Consider the following 17,714-nt stretch of genomic DNA (forward strand, 5'->3'; position numbering starts at 1 on the left):
GCACAGTTATAGTCAATTGGTTAGAGCAGGGGTCTCCAACCTTGGCAACTTTAAGCCTGGTGGACTTCAACACCCAGAATTCCCCAGCCAGGCAAAGCTGGCTGGGGAAGTTGAAGTCCTCCAGCAAAGCTGACTGGAGAATTCTGGGAGTTGAAGTCCTCCAGGCTTTAAGTTGTCAAGGTTGGAGACCCCTGGGTTAGAGTACTGTGCATGAGGCAATCTGCATTCTGATTGGTTGCTCTAAGTATAAAGGGGGAGTTTCCCTTTTCCCCGCTTTTTTCCCTGTGTTCTGTATGTTGTTTGATTTACCTCATGATGTTCTTGTGTTCCTGTCTTGTCTTTTGTAAATATGTTCAATAAATTTATTTATATAAAACTACAAATTTGTGTCAGTGCCTCTGGCAATACCTTGACAACATTCTTCAGTTAGGTGGCCTCTTTCAGTTTATGAATGAGCAAAAGAAATGTTAAGAACTGGTCAATGTAACCAGGGGAGTAGGAGAAAAAAGCGAAGCAGAAAAAAACAGAAAGGACACTTCATTTTTAACTGATTAAATAAAAGGAGTTTAATGCAACCATTAAAAAATACTCAGGTGCTTAGTACTGAAGACAGGGGTTCGGTGGAAAGAAAACAACCATCCCCTAAAATTAACTGGTTTGCAAAAAAAAAAAAAAAAAAAAACACCTGGGAAATTATAGAATAAATTACATTTTCTATAGTTAGGAGGGGTGGGGGAAGGTGAAACAAAAGGTCCGGAGTTTTAATGAAAAGAGATTCCTGAGGAGATGGAAATAGAATGAAAACAAAAGTCAAGAGAACTCAAAAGGAAAACAAAACCATTTCGGGCGATTCAGAGGTCAGGATTCCAGACCTTGACAAAATTCGGCAGCTTTAGCAGATGGTCAGTCTCCAAGGAGCTGCAGACCCGAAGGGCAGGCACATGAGCCAGGTGGCGTTTTGAGAGGTAATCTGATGCATTGCCAGAGGTGAGAGGAACTCTTGCTTGAATCCTCTGGAACTGGAGTCAAGTGTCTAAATACAGGCATCCAGGGGTGTCTGCAGCATATAGCAATAGCACTTAAGACTTATATACCGCTTCATAGTGCTTTTACAGCCCTAAGCGGTTTACAGAGTCAGCCTATTGCCCCCAACAATCGGGGTCTTCATTTTACCAACCTCGGAAGGATGGAAGGCTGAGCCAACATTGAGCCAGTGAGATTTGAACTGCCGAACCACAGCTATCAGCCAGCTGAAGTAGCCTGCAGTGCTGCACTCTAACCACTGCACCACCTCGGCTCTTACATACCACCTTACAGTTCTTTTATAGCCCTCTCTAAGCGGAGACAGCATATCTGCTCCCAACAATTTGGGTTCCTCATTTTACCCACCTCGGAAGGACGAAAGGCTGAGTCAACCTTGAGCCTGGTGATATTCGAGCTGCCAAATTGCAGGCAGCCAGCAGTCAGCAGAAATAGCCTGCATTACTGCACTCTAACCACTGCGCCACCTCGGCTCTATATGGTCAAAAGCCCAAGGTGGTGGCTGCAACAGTCAAGTCTCCAGCCACCTAAAGGAGGGGTGTCCAAGCATGGCTGTCTGGGGAAACCTGGGAATTGAAGTCCATAGGGCTTAAAAGTTTCCAAAGGTGGACCTGTGCCCTAAATGCAAAGGGTACTTTTGAGTCTGTCAAGCATTGGATCCACACTGGAGTCCCAGGTATAAAGGTAGTCCTTGGCTTTGTTTAGTGGCCATTCGAAGTTACAACGGAAACAAGGGACCTGCAACCAGTTCTCCTGCTTATGACTGCTGCAGCATCCCCAAAGTCATGCAATCAAAATTCAGGTCTTAGGCATCTGGCATCTATTTACAATGGTCACAGCATCCCAGGGATTCATGTGACTGCCATTTGTGACTTCCCCCGCTGCCTTCTGGCAAGCAAAGTCAATGGGGGAAGCTGGATTTGCTTAACAACCATGTGATTCTCTTAACAATGGCAGTGATTTGCTTAACAACCATGGCTAAAAAAAGTCATAAAATCAGGCACGACTCACTTAACCATCTTGCGAGGCAATGGAAATTCTTGTCCGAATTGCGGTTGTAATTTGAGGACTAGCTGTAGTGGCTGGGTAATTTTGTCGCTCTGACTAAATAAGTTTCTTTTAAATAAATATAATAACCTAACTGATACTAAGGAATGAACAGTGTTCTGTATTTGATAGTTAGCAGTGTGTGATTTATAAACCCATTCTAAAAGGTCTTTACTTTTGGGAAAAAAACAAAACTAAAACTCATGTTTTAAGTGCTGGTTTACAAAATCTGGTTTCTTTTAACAAGGGCTGGTGACTCAGGAATTCTGGGAGTTGAAGTCCACAGGTCATAAAGTTGTCATAAGTGCCATTCCCTGAATTAGAGGACTCTGGATGACGTCTAGGTTTTCAAGTGGCGCCTATTTTTTCGGGATAGTGACAAAAAGATTAGGAATTATCAAACAAGTAATAATTACATTGCTAAGGCTACTAGACTGAGTCTGCCTGTACGGCAAGGCAAATTCTGGTTTAGCAGTGTGGAATATTGCAACCGATGGGACAGTTCATCAGAGGACACTGTGCTGATGATCAAATTGCTGTTCATCAGTCCCCTTCCACCCCCACCCACCCTTTACACCAACCCCCATTGTGGAAGCTAGCCAGGCAACATTTTCATTAGAAAAACACCAGAGACACAGAGGTCCAATCAGAGCTGGTAAAGTGGGGCAAAAGCCCCAATTTGTAGCATAGAGAGATCTTCCTCCTGCACACCCGGGAGTGGGGGTGCAGCTGAACAATAAGGCTTAAAATGATTTATACAGAAGCACCCTATATTGTACATTAAGAGAAGCAACTGTCCTCTGGGCTGCTGTTTTCAGAGCCATGCCACACCTCCCACCAGTAAATGTCACTCCAAAGCCTGATTTTTCCCTTCCCCCTCCCCACATTCTGGGCAAAAGGTCTCTTGAGAAGTTTTAGGTTACATGCACACCTCTTTCCTGTGCCAAATTCAACATTCTCAACTGTTTTAAACACTTTAAAGGTATACCATCGAACAGTCTGTTCACACATTTACCAATCTCCCAGTAAAAATAAGCTTCCAAGCAAAGCTCTGTATTTGTTTGCACACAATACTAACAAATTATGTGTGCTGCACTAAACACAAAAACAGCTGGTTAAAAAAAGTTTCAGATTGCCGTCATAATAATTTACATCCCAGTAACTGAAGGTGTCAATTATAGGGATGCAAAATGAATACGTAATCATTTTTAATCTATTTGTACTAAATACTAGTAGTCCTTGATTTACAACTATTCATTTAGCGACTGTTCAAAAATTACAAAAGCACTGAAAAAGGGGCTTCGATCAGTTCTCACATCACAGCATTCCCACGGTCATGTCAACAAATTTTGGGCACCTGGCATATATTTACAGCAGCTGCAGCGTCCTTGGATACACCATAAGCAACCTTCCTAGCCAGCTTCCAACAAGGAAAGAATGGGGGAAGCTGGATTTGCTTAATGATGGCATGATTCACTGAACAACTGCAGTGATCTGCTAAACAACCACGGCCAAAAAGGTCATAAAGTGGGCATGACTCCCTTAACAACTGCCTTGTTTAGAAATGGAAATTCTGGTCCCAATTGTGGTCGTAAATCAGAACTATCTGTATGTATATGATACATATTCTAAGTTAGCATCCAAGTTTAGAGCATCCAGAAAAGGTACGGATTCAGAAGTTTCTGAATACAGCCCATGGTGTGATTATTAGGGGACTGAAAGTTCCATGGAAGGAAAAACACACAAGGGATGGCGGAGGACTAGCAGAAGAATCCTTGTGTCAGTATGGACAGACCAGGATGCTTGATGCTCTTCCTTGAACTCATATTGTCAGAAATGAGGTTACTGTAGGGCACCATTTCCCAACCTTGACAATGTTAAGACATTTGAACTTCAACTCTCAGAATTCCCCAGCAAGCATACCATGGCAGTGCAGTGGTTAGAAAGCAGTATTGCAGGCTAATTCTGCCCACAACATAGAGTTCAATCCTGATTGGCTCAAGGTTGACTCAGCCTTCCATCCTTCCGAGGTGGGTAAAATGAGGACCCAAATTGTTGGGGGCAATAAGCTGACTCTGTAAACTGCTTAGAGAGGGCTGTAAAACACTATGAAGCGGTGTAAAAGTCTAAGTGCTATTGCTATTGCTATCTTAAAATTAGCAAGGTTGGGAAACACTACTATAAAGTGACTGTTTGAAAACTGAAGTATTGTCAAATCCACAGAATGAGATGGTGCTACCAGGCAAATCTTCTCACCATTCCAAGAAGCTTTCTTTGAAATCAAGTCACTCCAACCTTGCAAAGGATTTTGCAGTGAAGCCTGAAAAATCCCATTCCCTTAGCAAACAGATGATAAAAAGAAAATGTAATTTTAAGAAAGGAAGAATGAGGGAGAGAAATTTCCAGTAAGGGTAACCATCTCTTAAAAAAAAAAAAAAAGATATGGTCCCCTAAAAGGAGGTTTTTAATTGTAACAATCCACCTTTCCTTCCATTTAAATGTTAAGCCATTTCACATCTTAAAGAAAAAAAATATCCAGGTCACCTATTCTTATCATTTCAAAGAGAGATAGCCTTTATACAATGTGCATATCTGCACCCATCTAATAGATTATATAAATTTCACAGCTACACTTTATTAGAACTAAAAACAGCAGCCTTTTGTTCCTCAAACTGCATTGTTGCTGTTTTTTTTTTTTTAAGAAAAGGGGGCAAAAGGCCCCTTGCACAGTTTGCCATCTTACGAAGTGTTCCAAGGAAGAAGACTGCTTGCAAATCTAAAAAAAAACAAACAAATGTAGACCCTATGCCATGACCCCACCTTTGCTAGAGTGGGGATCGGGGAGGGGGAAAAGCACAGAAGCCATCACATTTGGATGAAAAAAAATATTAAATAAAATAAATTATTAAATGAAGGAGTTGGCTGACTTACCACACCCAAGGGTGCTTGGAATTTGAATGCAAGTGTAAGAGGCTGGTGTGTGCAAACAATTTTAAGAGCAACTTTAGCAACCCAAAAAGGGCTACAGATGAGGTTCACATAAGACTGTCTCAGAATACGGCCACGCATTCAAACCCCAGCATCCCTTTGTCTTGCAACCAGATTACCACTGGGTTTAGCAAGCCGACAAGCACAAGGCAGCTCTCACTGAGAGTTACTATAAAAGCAGGATCAATTAGTTTAAAAAGAGAGAGAGAGAGAGGGAGAGGGAGAGAGAGAGAGATTCAAACAAGAATGATTTTACAGCAAAGAAGAACCGGTTTCATTTTAAACCAGACCATTTTTAGCCAAAGTTGCTTATTTTTTTTGTGGCCAGTTCAGTTTTATCAGGCAATTCCATTGTCCAAGATTATAGAGTGGCCGAGTCTCCATTCTGCCATACACGTTGCTTCCTGCTGCTTCATCCCCAAAGTCTCCCTGTTTAGAGTGAAGTTGAACACTGCTCGTTTTAAAAGGAAAAAAAACAACAACCCCACAGTCTTTAATCTTTTGAATGTATATTATACCCTAATCCCATCTAGGTAAAAAGTGCAGCATCGTTTTCTACAGAGCCGGCAAGGGCCCACCATCAGGTAAGCATTACGGAAGGGAGAGCCCAGGGGAAATTCCTGGAAAACTACTCTGCTGAAGAAATCATGGGCGCTTCTGAAGCAAAAGAGGCCTCCACCAGGCAAAAGATGGTGCCAGCAAGTCTTCACTCCCTTCTCCAAGCAAGCAGAAATGCCAAAATCCTAATCTCGATCCAGAGTCTCATCCCTCCCCAGCAGAGCAGAAAAGGTTAGAAAAGGATATGTACCATATTATTTTTCTAAGGTACAAAAGGATATTTGAGCAACATCTCACTTTGAGGCACTGGGAAAGATAGCTACGGTAGGGCTATTGGGGATGGGGTGGGGGGAAGAGGCCAGTTCCTACGGCACATTAAGCCAGCAGGCCAGAAGAGAAGAGAAGCTCTACATTTCAGATCGATGGGTGGCTACGGAAGTCAGGAAAGGCAAAATCCAAAGAGATCTGGTCTTTCTTTAAAAAAAAACACACACACCATCAACAGATTTGGCATGAGGTGTCAATTAAAGGAAATTTTCCCGCCTCTCTTTTCATCCCCAAGCGTTCCTTATGAAGAGCAGAACTCTACCCTATAAATTGGAGGAATCTGTTTTAAGCAGTGAAGAAAATAAAATCTTCCAAGCTTCCGGGTAAATGTACAATACATCTTCCTGTAAAGGGAACAGCACTTCCTGCGAGGGTCCTACATTTTGAACCGAAAGCACTGCTACAAGTTGAGTGGAACCATCAAATTGTCCTTCTGAAAACACAAAGGCCTTGCAAAATTGAACTGGAGCACATCAGACAACTGGAGCAATTGCCTAACTGGCAGATCCTCTCAATCCGCTTAACGATCTTTGCAGGACCTGAACACCGATGGGGACCCCGAGAAGTTAGCGAGAACTAGTTTGGCTGGAATCAAAAGAGAAGCAAAGGAGGATCTCCCAAAATGTATCTCCACAGAGTGCCAGGAATCCATTTCTGTTCTCAATCCTCTACATGGACGCTGCCAGCTGGGATTCTGTAAGAACAGGAGAAAAGTTTTTGGAAGTGCAACCATGAGGAAAGTAAAGAGGCAGGGACTTTGGCCCGAGTTCAATGTTCGTTGTGACAGTTGATGTTGCTCTCAGATTGTTCTAAGACATTGAGCATTTCCTCTATGATGGCCTGGAGTGCACGGCCCAGCTGCTCTGCGCTGTATGGTTTTCCCAAGGGAGGCACGTGGACAAATGCAGATCGCCCATGGCTCTGGTACAGGGAAGTGTAGTATGTGAAGTCACATAGATACCTACAAGAAGAACAATGAGATTCTTCAGCCAGGGAAGGGGGAGCAAACTTTATAAGCCCTTGCATTTGAAAGCCTACAAAGATACAGTCAAATGAATTATGGCATTTCATTCCTCTGCTCTTCAACAGAAGTGAGTACCTGTAGTTCAGGAATTGAATGGTGGAGTTCTTAGTGCTCTCTAAGCTTGTCTGTTTGCTTGAAATTGTTTCATTACCCAACTAGGCAATGTAAGCAATCCAAGTGCATCAATGAACCCCAACTAGCAGGCAGAATTCATGACCAAAACTCCTTTATTAAATTTTTATGCCGGCCATCTCCTCTATAAGGTGACTCCTTAATCTCACAACACATGGACAGACATAACCGCAGTTTCAACTGGGAAATTATTGGCATTTTAGATCAAGCCAGCTCCAAAAATGCTAGGGAATTCCTGGAAGCCTGGCATTCAGACAAATCAGCCATCAACGGATATATAGAACTAAACCACATTTACACATCATTTAAAATAAAATCTAGGAAAGATACAAAAGGACTACAGGGTAGTCCTTGACTTACAACCACAATTGAGCCCAAAATTTATGCTGCTAAGCAATGCGGCTGTTAAGTGAGTTGTGCCCCCTTTTACAACCTTTTTACCAGTTGTTAAGAGAATTACCGCAGTTAACTGAATCATGTGGTCACTAAGTAAATCTGGCTTCCCCTATTAACTTTGCTCGTCAGAAGGTCACAAAAGGTGATCACGTTACCTCGGGATACTGCAACCATCATAAATACCTGCCAGTTGCCAAGCACCCGAATTCCGATCATGTGACCATGGGGATGCTGCAACAATTGTTAAGTGTGGAAAACGGTCGTAAATCACTTTTTTTCAGTGCAGTTGTGACTTCAAACGGTCACTAAGCGAATGGTTGTAAGTCGAGGACTGCCTGTACCTCAAACCATCTCTCTCCGCCCCCACTCTTCTCCATCCCCTCGCCCTCTCTTCTCTGCTTCATACCGCCCAGCATCCTCTGATATCGTGACTGTGACATCCAGTCCCAATGCAGAGACTCTCTTGCACACGGCGTCCATGTCGATGATCGAATCAATGCATTCTGGGCCCCCTTCAATGCAGCATTCGGAACCTGGGCAGAAGTGGCAGTTGTCTAAACCCCGGTATCCCACGTTGTGGCCGCATTTTTCCAACGTCACTGTTGTGGCCATGCCAGACAGTCCCACGTGAACTATAAGCTGTTTTGAAAACAAGTCAAAAGCTTTCTGTTGCAGAAGTGGAAAAGCAGGTTCATGAAACTGGCACAGCTGAGAGCCACACTAACGACCTGAGGTCAACATGCCCTTAAATCTTTTCCAAATAACCCCTGGAGTGTACATTCCTCCCATCTGGAAGAAGGAAATGCATATAACCATAGTGCATGTCCTTAAAGAGACAGATTCTGGTTAAAAAAGGAACAAAACTCAACCTTCCTCTACCACCAAGAAAATACAGCCACTCTATATAAGTGTGCCATGATCTTTGCAATATTTGTTGACTCTTTCTTTCTTTCTTTCTTTCTTTCTTTCTTTCTTTCTTTCTTTCTTTCTTTCTTTCTTTCTTTCTCTCTCTTTTTCTTTCTTTCCTTTCTTTTTCTTTTTCTCTTCCTTTCCTTTCCTTTCGTTTCCTTTTTAAAAAGTGGGATAACCATGGGCCTAAGCCATTAAAACAAATTACCCCCTCCCCCAGCCTTTAAAGATCTCTGGGAAATGCAATCATAATATATCCCAAAGGTGCTTTTTCAGGAGGCAACTGGACTTTCTTGTTTTTTCTTTGAAGAGGTTTCGCTTCTCATCCAAGAAGCTTCTTCAGCTCTGGCAGGATAGTGGGGAATGGAAGGATCCTGTCAGAGCTGAAGAAGCTTCTTGGATGAGAAGCGAAATATCTTCAAAGGAATAAACAAGAAAGTCTAACTGCCTCCTGAAAAAGCACCTTTGGGACAACCATGACCTGGATGACTGATAATCTCTACAGACAATCATAACATACTTTGGTTTTGTTTTTGTTTTTTTTTCCTTTTGGGGGTTGTATTTGAATCTAAAGTCCATTCAAAATGCTACTATTACCCCTTGAAGCCCTAACTAGCTTGTGACCAGATGACTTTATGGTTCGCCTTTCTTATATAGAGACCCAGAACCTAAAATTATGCTCAGACAATTTTGCTAGAAAAGATTACCTTGGTTGCCAGATTATTCCCTTTGAATGCTAGCTACCTCATTTATCTGTTTATTTGATTTCTCCAAGGGTTCTAAATTTAAACATATTTATCTGTTGTTCTGTTCAACATTGCTGCTATTGGGTTTTACAGTGTATTCAGGTTTAAGATGGTTCAATGTCTTGCTCTAGCTAAAGTTTACAAACTTTGCTGTTTTACAAGGTGGTATGCAAACATACAGCACAAACAAGCCAATAAAGTCATATGCGGACTGCTGCTTGGATGCTGGAAATACTGCAAAAGAGACCTGCTGGATCAGATCGTGGATCTATGTAGTTGAGCAGCTGGTAGACCCACAGGCTAAATCAGACCCAGAAGTTAAAAAGTAAGGCGGAAAAGAACTTGCTTCCTATCATTCCTGGTCCCAGCTCTGAGACAAACTCAGACTGGTGGTTTATTTTACATACAATGGCTAATGACACCCAGCAAATCCACCTTCTATTGTTTTTGGCCCCATTCCTCTTAAAAATCATCAAATCCAAGTTTTTACTTGGAGTTGGGAACTTTCTGGAACGCTGACAGCCTGTTTTCTAAAACATACACAGCACGGGTAGAACAAATCCAAGGAACAGTAGTGGTGGTAGAGTCTAGCTCTGCTCACTGAAATGCTTAATTCTTGCCCCCAAGTAAAAAAAAAAAAAATGCTGCCCTCCATCACCAAAAGTTAGTTCCTTTCTAACAGGGGTGAAATGATGCCAGTTCGGACTGGATTGCCCAATCCAGTAGCGATGGCGTTGGGTGGTTCGGAGAACCGGTAGCAAAAATCCCTGCCCTTCCCCATGCCCAGCTGAGCCACGCAATCATCAGAGGATTTTTTTTTATTCACCTCTTCAGCTGAAAAAATGCTTTTAAAAGTTTTTTAAAAAGCCTCCGATGATCGCGCGGCTCAGCTGGGATCATCAGAGGCTTTTAAAAGAAAAAAAAGCCTCTGACGATCAGGCAACTTAGCTGGGATCGTTAGAGGCTTTTAAAAGCATTTTTTTTTACAACCTCTTCGGCCGAAAGAAAAAATGGTTTTAAAAGTAAAAAAAAAAACAAAAAACTTGGCCACGCCCACCCAGTCACATTACCCCCCCACCAAGCCACACCCACAGAACCGGTAGTAACAAATTTTACATTTCACCACTGCTTTCTAGTCTTCTCCCAATGCATTGCCAGAATGGGAGGGAGAAAGCAGAATGTGCCCACCCTGGAGGAATGAGTCGGACAAACAGGAAACCTGCCCCCATCTTCTGCCAAGTGGGTGAGAGGCCACAGCCGCCCCTCCACTCAGGGTTCTCCCTTGTCCCCCATGATTGTCCCTCGCCTCAAAAATCAGGGTTTTGCAAACTGAGCCAGTTTCCTGACACCGATCTTCCTCAACCTCACCGCCGCTCTCACGTCCTTTCACTCACTTGTGGGCTGTGTTTCTTCCATAAGGCAGGAATGAGCCTCTGCACAGCCTGATACTCAACAGGAATCTCGTAGACATGTAGATCCACATCCTCTCCGAGGCCCATTTTCTCCAATTCCTGAAAAAAAAGGGGAAAAAAAGAGGTTTCAAAATAGTTTGTCACCTAGAAGGATCTCAGAAATGTGTGTTTTCTCTGTAGCTGCCCAGGCCCTTTGGAACAGCCCCTCACCTGAGACTGGGGGGAGGGGGGGAAAGGATGACTAGAGGCTGTGAAAACCTGGGATTCCCCCCCAAGCATTGGGCTAGGATGGGATTGAATCAGGGGGTTAAAATGATGTATTTTTATGTTGCTGTTTTTAATTGGTCGCTGTGAGCCACATATGATCGTTCTGTAAGAGACGTGGCCATACACATTCTTTAAATAAACAAGGGATTTCCACTTAAGTCCAACCATAGTTATTTGGGTACATGGGCTAAAAGGAACTCATAATATTCAGTGGCAGTCTACTTCTAATTATCAAATGCTGAGCCAGGAGGACTGTTTTATGCTGATTATGCCCTTGCTGGTCTCAGCAGGTGGCACCACCTAAATAGGGTTCAGCCCAATTAGGATTTGGCTAGAGATGCCCAGGAAAGATCAGAGCTATAATTAGAACCTGGAAGTCAAAGAAGCAGGTCTCACTAAAAGGAGAACTATCTTTTTCTTTTACAAAGAAGGGCCATTCTATGAAGTTACTAGGATTTACATTGAACTCAAGGGAGGCTGTAATTCTTTACTTATCCCATAAGTAAAACAGTAGCAAAAAAAAAAAATTATAGCAACATTAACTGCAGCAAGAAGTATCTGAAATAAGGATCATCCTCCCTCCCTTTCCTCCCGTTAAAGTAGATTTTCTCAAACTTGGCAACTTTAAGCTGTTTGGACCTTCAACTCCCAGAATTCCCCAGCAGGCAATGATGGTTGGGGAATTCTGGGAGTTGAAATCCATATAGCTTAAAGTTGTTGCCAAAGTTCGGGAAACAGCGCATTAAAGAAATGTTTCTTAATTAATCAGGCAGATGGTGACTAATTAACAAGGAAATCCAAAGAAGCTGCAGACAAGTAAATAGCTGTTTTGGAAAGGAAGGGCTACTTTGGGATGGTGGACATCTGGCTTCTGATATGGATAAGGTTTAAAATCAAGACACCTGGAGGATACCTGACAGTGAAAGTGAGGTTACTGTCCAGTAAGGAATATCTCTACTGCCTTTGATGTCGTAACTCCCGTCATGAATTTTGAAAGCAAAATCAGAAATGAGGTGATAAGCCAAGGGAAATCATCAAAACCATAAAAAAGTGAAAGTTAGAATATTTTGGACATGTGATGCAACACCCAGAAAAATACGGCATACTTCACTTAATCCTCCAAGGAAAGATTGAAGGCAAACGAGGTCCAGGCAGAAGAAGAACATCATGGCTTCAAAATCTAAGGGACAAAACTCAACACCACTTTTTCATGCGGTTGTTGATAAAAATAGGATCACCAACGTCCGATGACGGATATGGCACAAGAAGAAGAAGAAGAAGGTGCTCTAGAGATGGCCATAAAGACCCTCTGTTATGGGATAGATAGATAGATAGATAGATAGATAGATAGATAGATAGATAGATAGACAGACAGACAGACAGACAGACAGACAGTTAGTAGACAGACACAGAGAGAGACAGAAAGAGAGAGAGAGACAGACAGAGATAGATGTGGGTAGGTAGGCAGGTGGATGGGCGGATGGATGGACAGAGATAGATACACAGACAGACAGATGTGGGTAGGTAGGTGGATGGATGGATGGACAGAAAGGGATAGATGATAGGTAGGTAATTAGACAGACAGATAGGTGTGGGTGGGAAGGTAGGTGGATGGATGGACAGAAAAAGGTAGGTAGGTAGGTATCGTGTTTCCCCCAAAATAAGACCCTGTCTTATTTTTATTTTTGAGCCCCAAAATAAGTGCTTGGCCTTATTTTTGGGGAGGTCTTATTATTTTGGGGTGCGTGGAACAAGATGGGGCTTACCTGATTTCCAGCTCTGCGTTTAAATATTTTCGGGGAGGGTTTATTTTCGGGGGGAGGCTTATTTTAGTGCATGCGCTCAAAAGCCCGATTGGGTTTATTATCAGGGGATGTCTTATTTTTGGGGAAACAGAGTGAGTGGGTGGGTGGGTGGGTGGGTGGGTGGGTAGATAGATAGATAGATAGATAGATAGATAGATAGATAGATAGATAGATTTATAGATAGATAGACAGACAGACAGACAGACCGACCGACCGACCGACCGACAGACAGACAGACAGACAGACAGACAGACAGACACAGATGGACGGACGGACACAAACAGAAAGATCTCGAGGACTACCTTAAGGAACCTCCTGGTGCTTTTGCCCTGTAAGATGCAGGCTCCTGAAATAATAAGTGAAACCCTGGGCCACAGTTTATTTTCTGCATGACCCAGTCAAGCCTCAGAAGACTTGGCCTATGGTCTGAGCCAGAACGGGAAGCTCTCCAGTCTCAATGCTGCAGCCCACAAATCAAACTGGATCATATTGCTCTGCAACAAAACTGCTCACTTGCTCCCCCCCCCCCGGTCTTACTAAGGTGAATAGCAAAATGCAACCATCATTCGACAAGCCCTTCAGATTATCCTGTCACCAGCCGAGAACGCTGGGAAGCTAAAACAAACAAATAAGTAAGTCAAAAGTACAGCCCACCCCAGCCACAAAAACATTGCCAATCAAAGAGGCACAAATTACAAGTCTGTCTCAGGATCTATCCTGATACGGGACGCAAGGACAACGCTTAGCTCTTAAAACTGGAGGCCACATTTATAACTAGAGACTTCAGGCTGGGTGATTAAGAAAGGAGATTTTATAGTTTGGAGGACAAGTAGGGGAATTAAATGAGAATGCAGTTTGGGGGCAGTGGAAAGGGTTAAAGTTCCCCTTCTCTTGCAAAAAAAAAGCCTAATCTAATGAGCTCTGAATCTTCTATTGATTTTGGAGGAAAAGAAAATCACTAATTCTGGAGGCATCTGGTTGACAAGAGCTGAAAGAGAATAAGTAGCCTGGGGGACCACGTTGGTATATTAGCAGCCATTAACCATGAAAGCTAGAGGGAAGCTATATTCAGAGGCAGTCTACCTTAGCAGAGCAGAGCAGAGCAAGGAATGCTGCTGCTGCTGCTTATGGGCTTCAGAGTTGGTGAAAAGTCTCATTTTTAATTCTATGAGCAAGGGAATACTGTTTATTTCTTGTCACAATAAGAACTGCAAGTTCAAGAAAATGGAAGAGCTTTGCAGCACTTTTTGTGGCTGTTGCATTAAAACCCATCAGCTTTCGTCTTGGTTGCTACAGGTAGTCCTCTATTTATGACCAGTGAAAATGGAACTTACCACCCAGTTTCGAAATTCTGATGCCTGTTGTCCCCCACCCCACCCCGTGGTCATGTGACCATGTTTTGGGTGCTTGGCAACCAGCCCACATTTATGGCCGTTTGCAGCATGCAAACGAGGTGGTCGTGCAATCATGATTTACGACATTTGCCAGAAATTGGTCTTTACTTCCAGCTTCTGGAAACCCCCCCCCCCCCAATCCTCCCATAGTGAATAATGGGTTTGTATAATGACTGCAGAGTTTGCTTTATGACTGCTGCATTCACTTAACACCACAAAAAAAGTTAGTAAAATTGGGCCGTGGTCATGTGACCTGCTTTACAATTACGATCATAAGGACTATTTGTACCAGAGACGAACAGGGCTCTCCTGCTGCAATGTAACTTCCAGAATGTATTGATTTTGATTATCTCACCACGATCAAATACAACTCTCAGGGGTTGGAACTAACTAAGCTAAAGGAGTATAAATCTTAGAACTAGCTGGGAATTCTAGTCCAGCACATCGGAATGTCTTCAAGCTAGAAAAGGCAGTTCTGGCGCTGTGGGTTAAGCCAACTTTCGGGTATTAAGGTAAGCCCCTCCTTCCTCTGCGGTCAGATAATTTCAGCGCCCCCCCCCCCCATTTTATGAAAAGTTATGTTTTTTCCCCCTTACACTTTTATTTCAAAATGTTTAAGATTTTATTTATATTTCGAATTTACATGGCTGCCCATTTTACAAGAAGTGACTCTGGCCAGCGTACAACAAAGAAATAAAACATACATGTCAAAAAAGTCAGTATTAAAGAGTTTTAAAAGTGTGAGGCACGAAACAGTTTAGATTAGCAAGGGAAGCCACCTCAAGATCTCATCAGTTTCCTGGGACCCCCCAGGCCTGGGACATAGCTAGGACTTCCAGAACATTAACAGAGATGGAGTGGCTTCACTTCAGGGAGGAGAATGTTTCTTAAGGTAGGTGCAACAGCAGAAAAGGCCCAGCGCCTCCGGGCTTTAGAGTAATTCCCTGAGACATGGGACCCACAGCAAGCCTCTTGGCTACATGCTGGACAGGAAGATATAATTGGAGAGAAGCAGTCCCTCAGATCATGGTCGCGGCCCACTACCAGGCCATGGTCTATTTGGAACTGGGCCCTGCAAGTGGCAGGCTAGTGTGCACATTGAGCTGTGTGTGCACCAACCCGCTCCTTGCGTATGTCGAGTTACAGGTGTGCATACTAGCCCACCGCTCACATGGCCGAGTTTCCTTCTCCTCCCCGCACCAGGCCACCAAGCTGCAAAGTTTAGAGACCGCTGCCTCAGATAACTTATATTTTGTTATGTTTAAGGTAAAGGTGTCTCCTGCCCAGGGGGTGTACTCATTGTGTTTCTTAGTTGAGAGAGCCAGCATTGTCAGAAGACACTTCCGTGGTCATGTAGCCAGCATGATGATATATCGAAGGGCATAGAATGCTGTTACCCTTCCACTGCAGTGGTACCTATTTATCTACTCACATTTGCATGCTTTCGGACTGTTAGATGGGCAGAAGCTGGGGCAAATAACAGGAGCTCAGCCCATCTTGCGGCGCTCAGCTCTCCAACGCGGACTGTCAGCTTTCCAAGCTGACAAGCTCAGCGTCTTTAACCGTTGAGCCATTGTGCCTCTATCTAGTTATGTTTACTAGAACATAGATAACTCAAATAACCTATACCTGTGATGGCGAACCTGTGGCACAGGTGGCACGCATAGCCATATCAGTGGGCACGTGAGCTCAGCTCCGGCACGTATGCACGCGCCGGCCAGCTGATTTTCGGGCTTTCCGGTCCCACTGGAAGCCGGCAAACGGGCCGTTTTCAGCCTCCGGAGGACCTCCAGGGGTGTAGGGAAGGCCGTTTTCACCCTCCCCAGACTGCTAGAGAGGCTCTGGAGCCAGGTAAGAGAGAAAAACGGGCTTACTGGGCCATCGCATGCCAGGAATGGGGGGGGGGTGTTGCGCGCGCATGTGCGGGGCGCATGGAATTATGGATGTGGACACACATGACCCCCCACCCCCCCCCTCCTGGCACGCGATGGAAAAACGGTTAGCCATCACTGACTTATACTGTCCCAGATCTGGGAAAGGTTTATTAAAGAACATGTAAGTCATCTTCCTCAAGAGGAAGTGCCCTCTGAGACTACAACTCCCAGATTCCTCAGCTATGACGGGTTGGAGAACATGGATGACTCTCCCGCATGATGTCTCTCCCACTGGCCTTCTACTTTTCACTTCTACAGTCTTGGATTCTGTATGCACACAAGTTTTTCAGATCCAGCACCTGTTGTTGCATCTGGTATTTCCATAAATGGATAATGCAGAAGGAAGGTGGAAGACCAGCCAAAGTAAGACTCATCAACATCTTCGCAGATGGCCAATTCCTGACAAAGCCTCGACTTTCTTTTTCTGGCAGCTGGAAGTATCCAGGATAACTAGCGTGGCTGCATCACGAGTAGCCTAGCAGTATCTAATGCAAAACACTTGTCTAGTCAGCTCAATGGGAAGCAACCTACAACCCACTTTTTCCTGTCTCCAGACTGCGAAAGCAATGCTCTGCCTGAACTTTCAACAAGATTTAAAGTGCATCATGAAAGACTGTGCAGGCAGGGCAGGAAGCAAAGAAATTCCAAAACATTTTGAGCTATTTTCACATCCACTGAACCACTCTAAACCTCGCACCTCACTCTGAGCTCTCCATGGATTCCCCTGGGAATGGAAGTAAATATACCACACGATTCACTTATATTTTTAATAAGGGTGTCAAGTTAAAACCAGAAACCATTTCAAGAAAGGGAAACAACATGTAAATATAAAAATGGAGTGATTGAGAATGAGAAACTATCGACCCAGAACTGCCAGTCCTGATGAATTAAGGATTAAAAAAAACCCAACTCATTCTGCAATATCTGGTCAATGAGGCAAGGCAGCCTTCCTCTCACACCTCTGGCAATCTGGAGTTGCTTGGACTACAACTGCCAGAATTCTGTTTGTTATCTTTGTTGCAAAGCAGTAGTGAAATCCAAATTTTTTTGCTACCGGTTCTGTGGACGTGACTTGGTGGGCGTGGCAGGGGAAGGATACTGCAAAATCTCCATTCCCACCCCACTCTGGGGCTAGCCAGAGGTGGTATTTGCCGGTTCTCTGAACTACTCAAAATTTCCGCTACCGGTTCTCTGAACTGCTCAAAATTTCCGCTACCAGTTCTCCAGAACCTGTCAGAACCTGCTGGATTTCACCTGTTCCAAAGCAAGGGAGAACAACTATGGCCCCTTCACAACCTGTAGATTTCAACTCCCACAATTACTGAAACAGGATTTTTTTCTGCTACTGGCTCAGGAATTCTTGGAGTGGAAGTCCAAGGTCATAAAGGGGTCATAATTGCCCACTTCTGTGGCAGAGTCTCAGACTTGCAGTCTCCAAAGTACATATGTGGATGGAAGATGATGAGAAACATCAGTGCTGAATCAGCGCTGAAGGCTAGATTGGGAAATTGAAAAATATTATGAATTCCAGCACGACAATGGCAAACCATTTCTGGACTGCTGCCAGGTGGACTTAGGGACAAAGTTGTTCAGACTTCAAACTCAACACGGTGGGAGGTTTTAAAACCAAAACAGATCTTGAAGGCATAGGAAGAGAAAGGCTGATTGAAGGGTGAAATGGTTAGGAACCTCAAGATCCAGCAAGGCACAACAATTCTCAGAGAGAGTGCTAAT

General features: G+C 43.7%; 1 protein-coding gene across 2 annotated transcripts in view; it reads right to left on the minus strand.

Annotated features, from left to right (window-relative positions):
* Positions 1-540: 540 nt before the first annotated feature.
* Positions 541-17,714, minus strand: part of PGPEP1 (pyroglutamyl-peptidase I) — a 38,295-nt gene continuing 21,121 nt past the window's right edge. For both annotated transcript variants that reach the window (XM_034437630.3, XM_087894537.1), the window contains 3 exons: positions 10,563-10,679; positions 7,920-8,152; positions 541-6,922 (listed from right to left, as the gene is read on the minus strand). In XM_034437630.3, the coding sequence (XP_034293521.1) occupies positions 6,730-6,922; positions 7,920-8,152; positions 10,563-10,679 (543 nt within the window). In that variant the 3' untranslated portion in view covers positions 541-6,729. The remainder of the gene's footprint in view (positions 6,923-7,919; positions 8,153-10,562; positions 10,680-17,714) is intronic.

This window comes from Pantherophis guttatus, chromosome 1 (assembly GCF_059756535.1).
Source record: "Pantherophis guttatus breed Tessera chromosome 1, ASM5975653v1, whole genome shotgun sequence".
Classification (NCBI taxonomy): Eukaryota; Metazoa; Chordata; class Lepidosauria; order Squamata; family Colubridae; genus Pantherophis; species Pantherophis guttatus.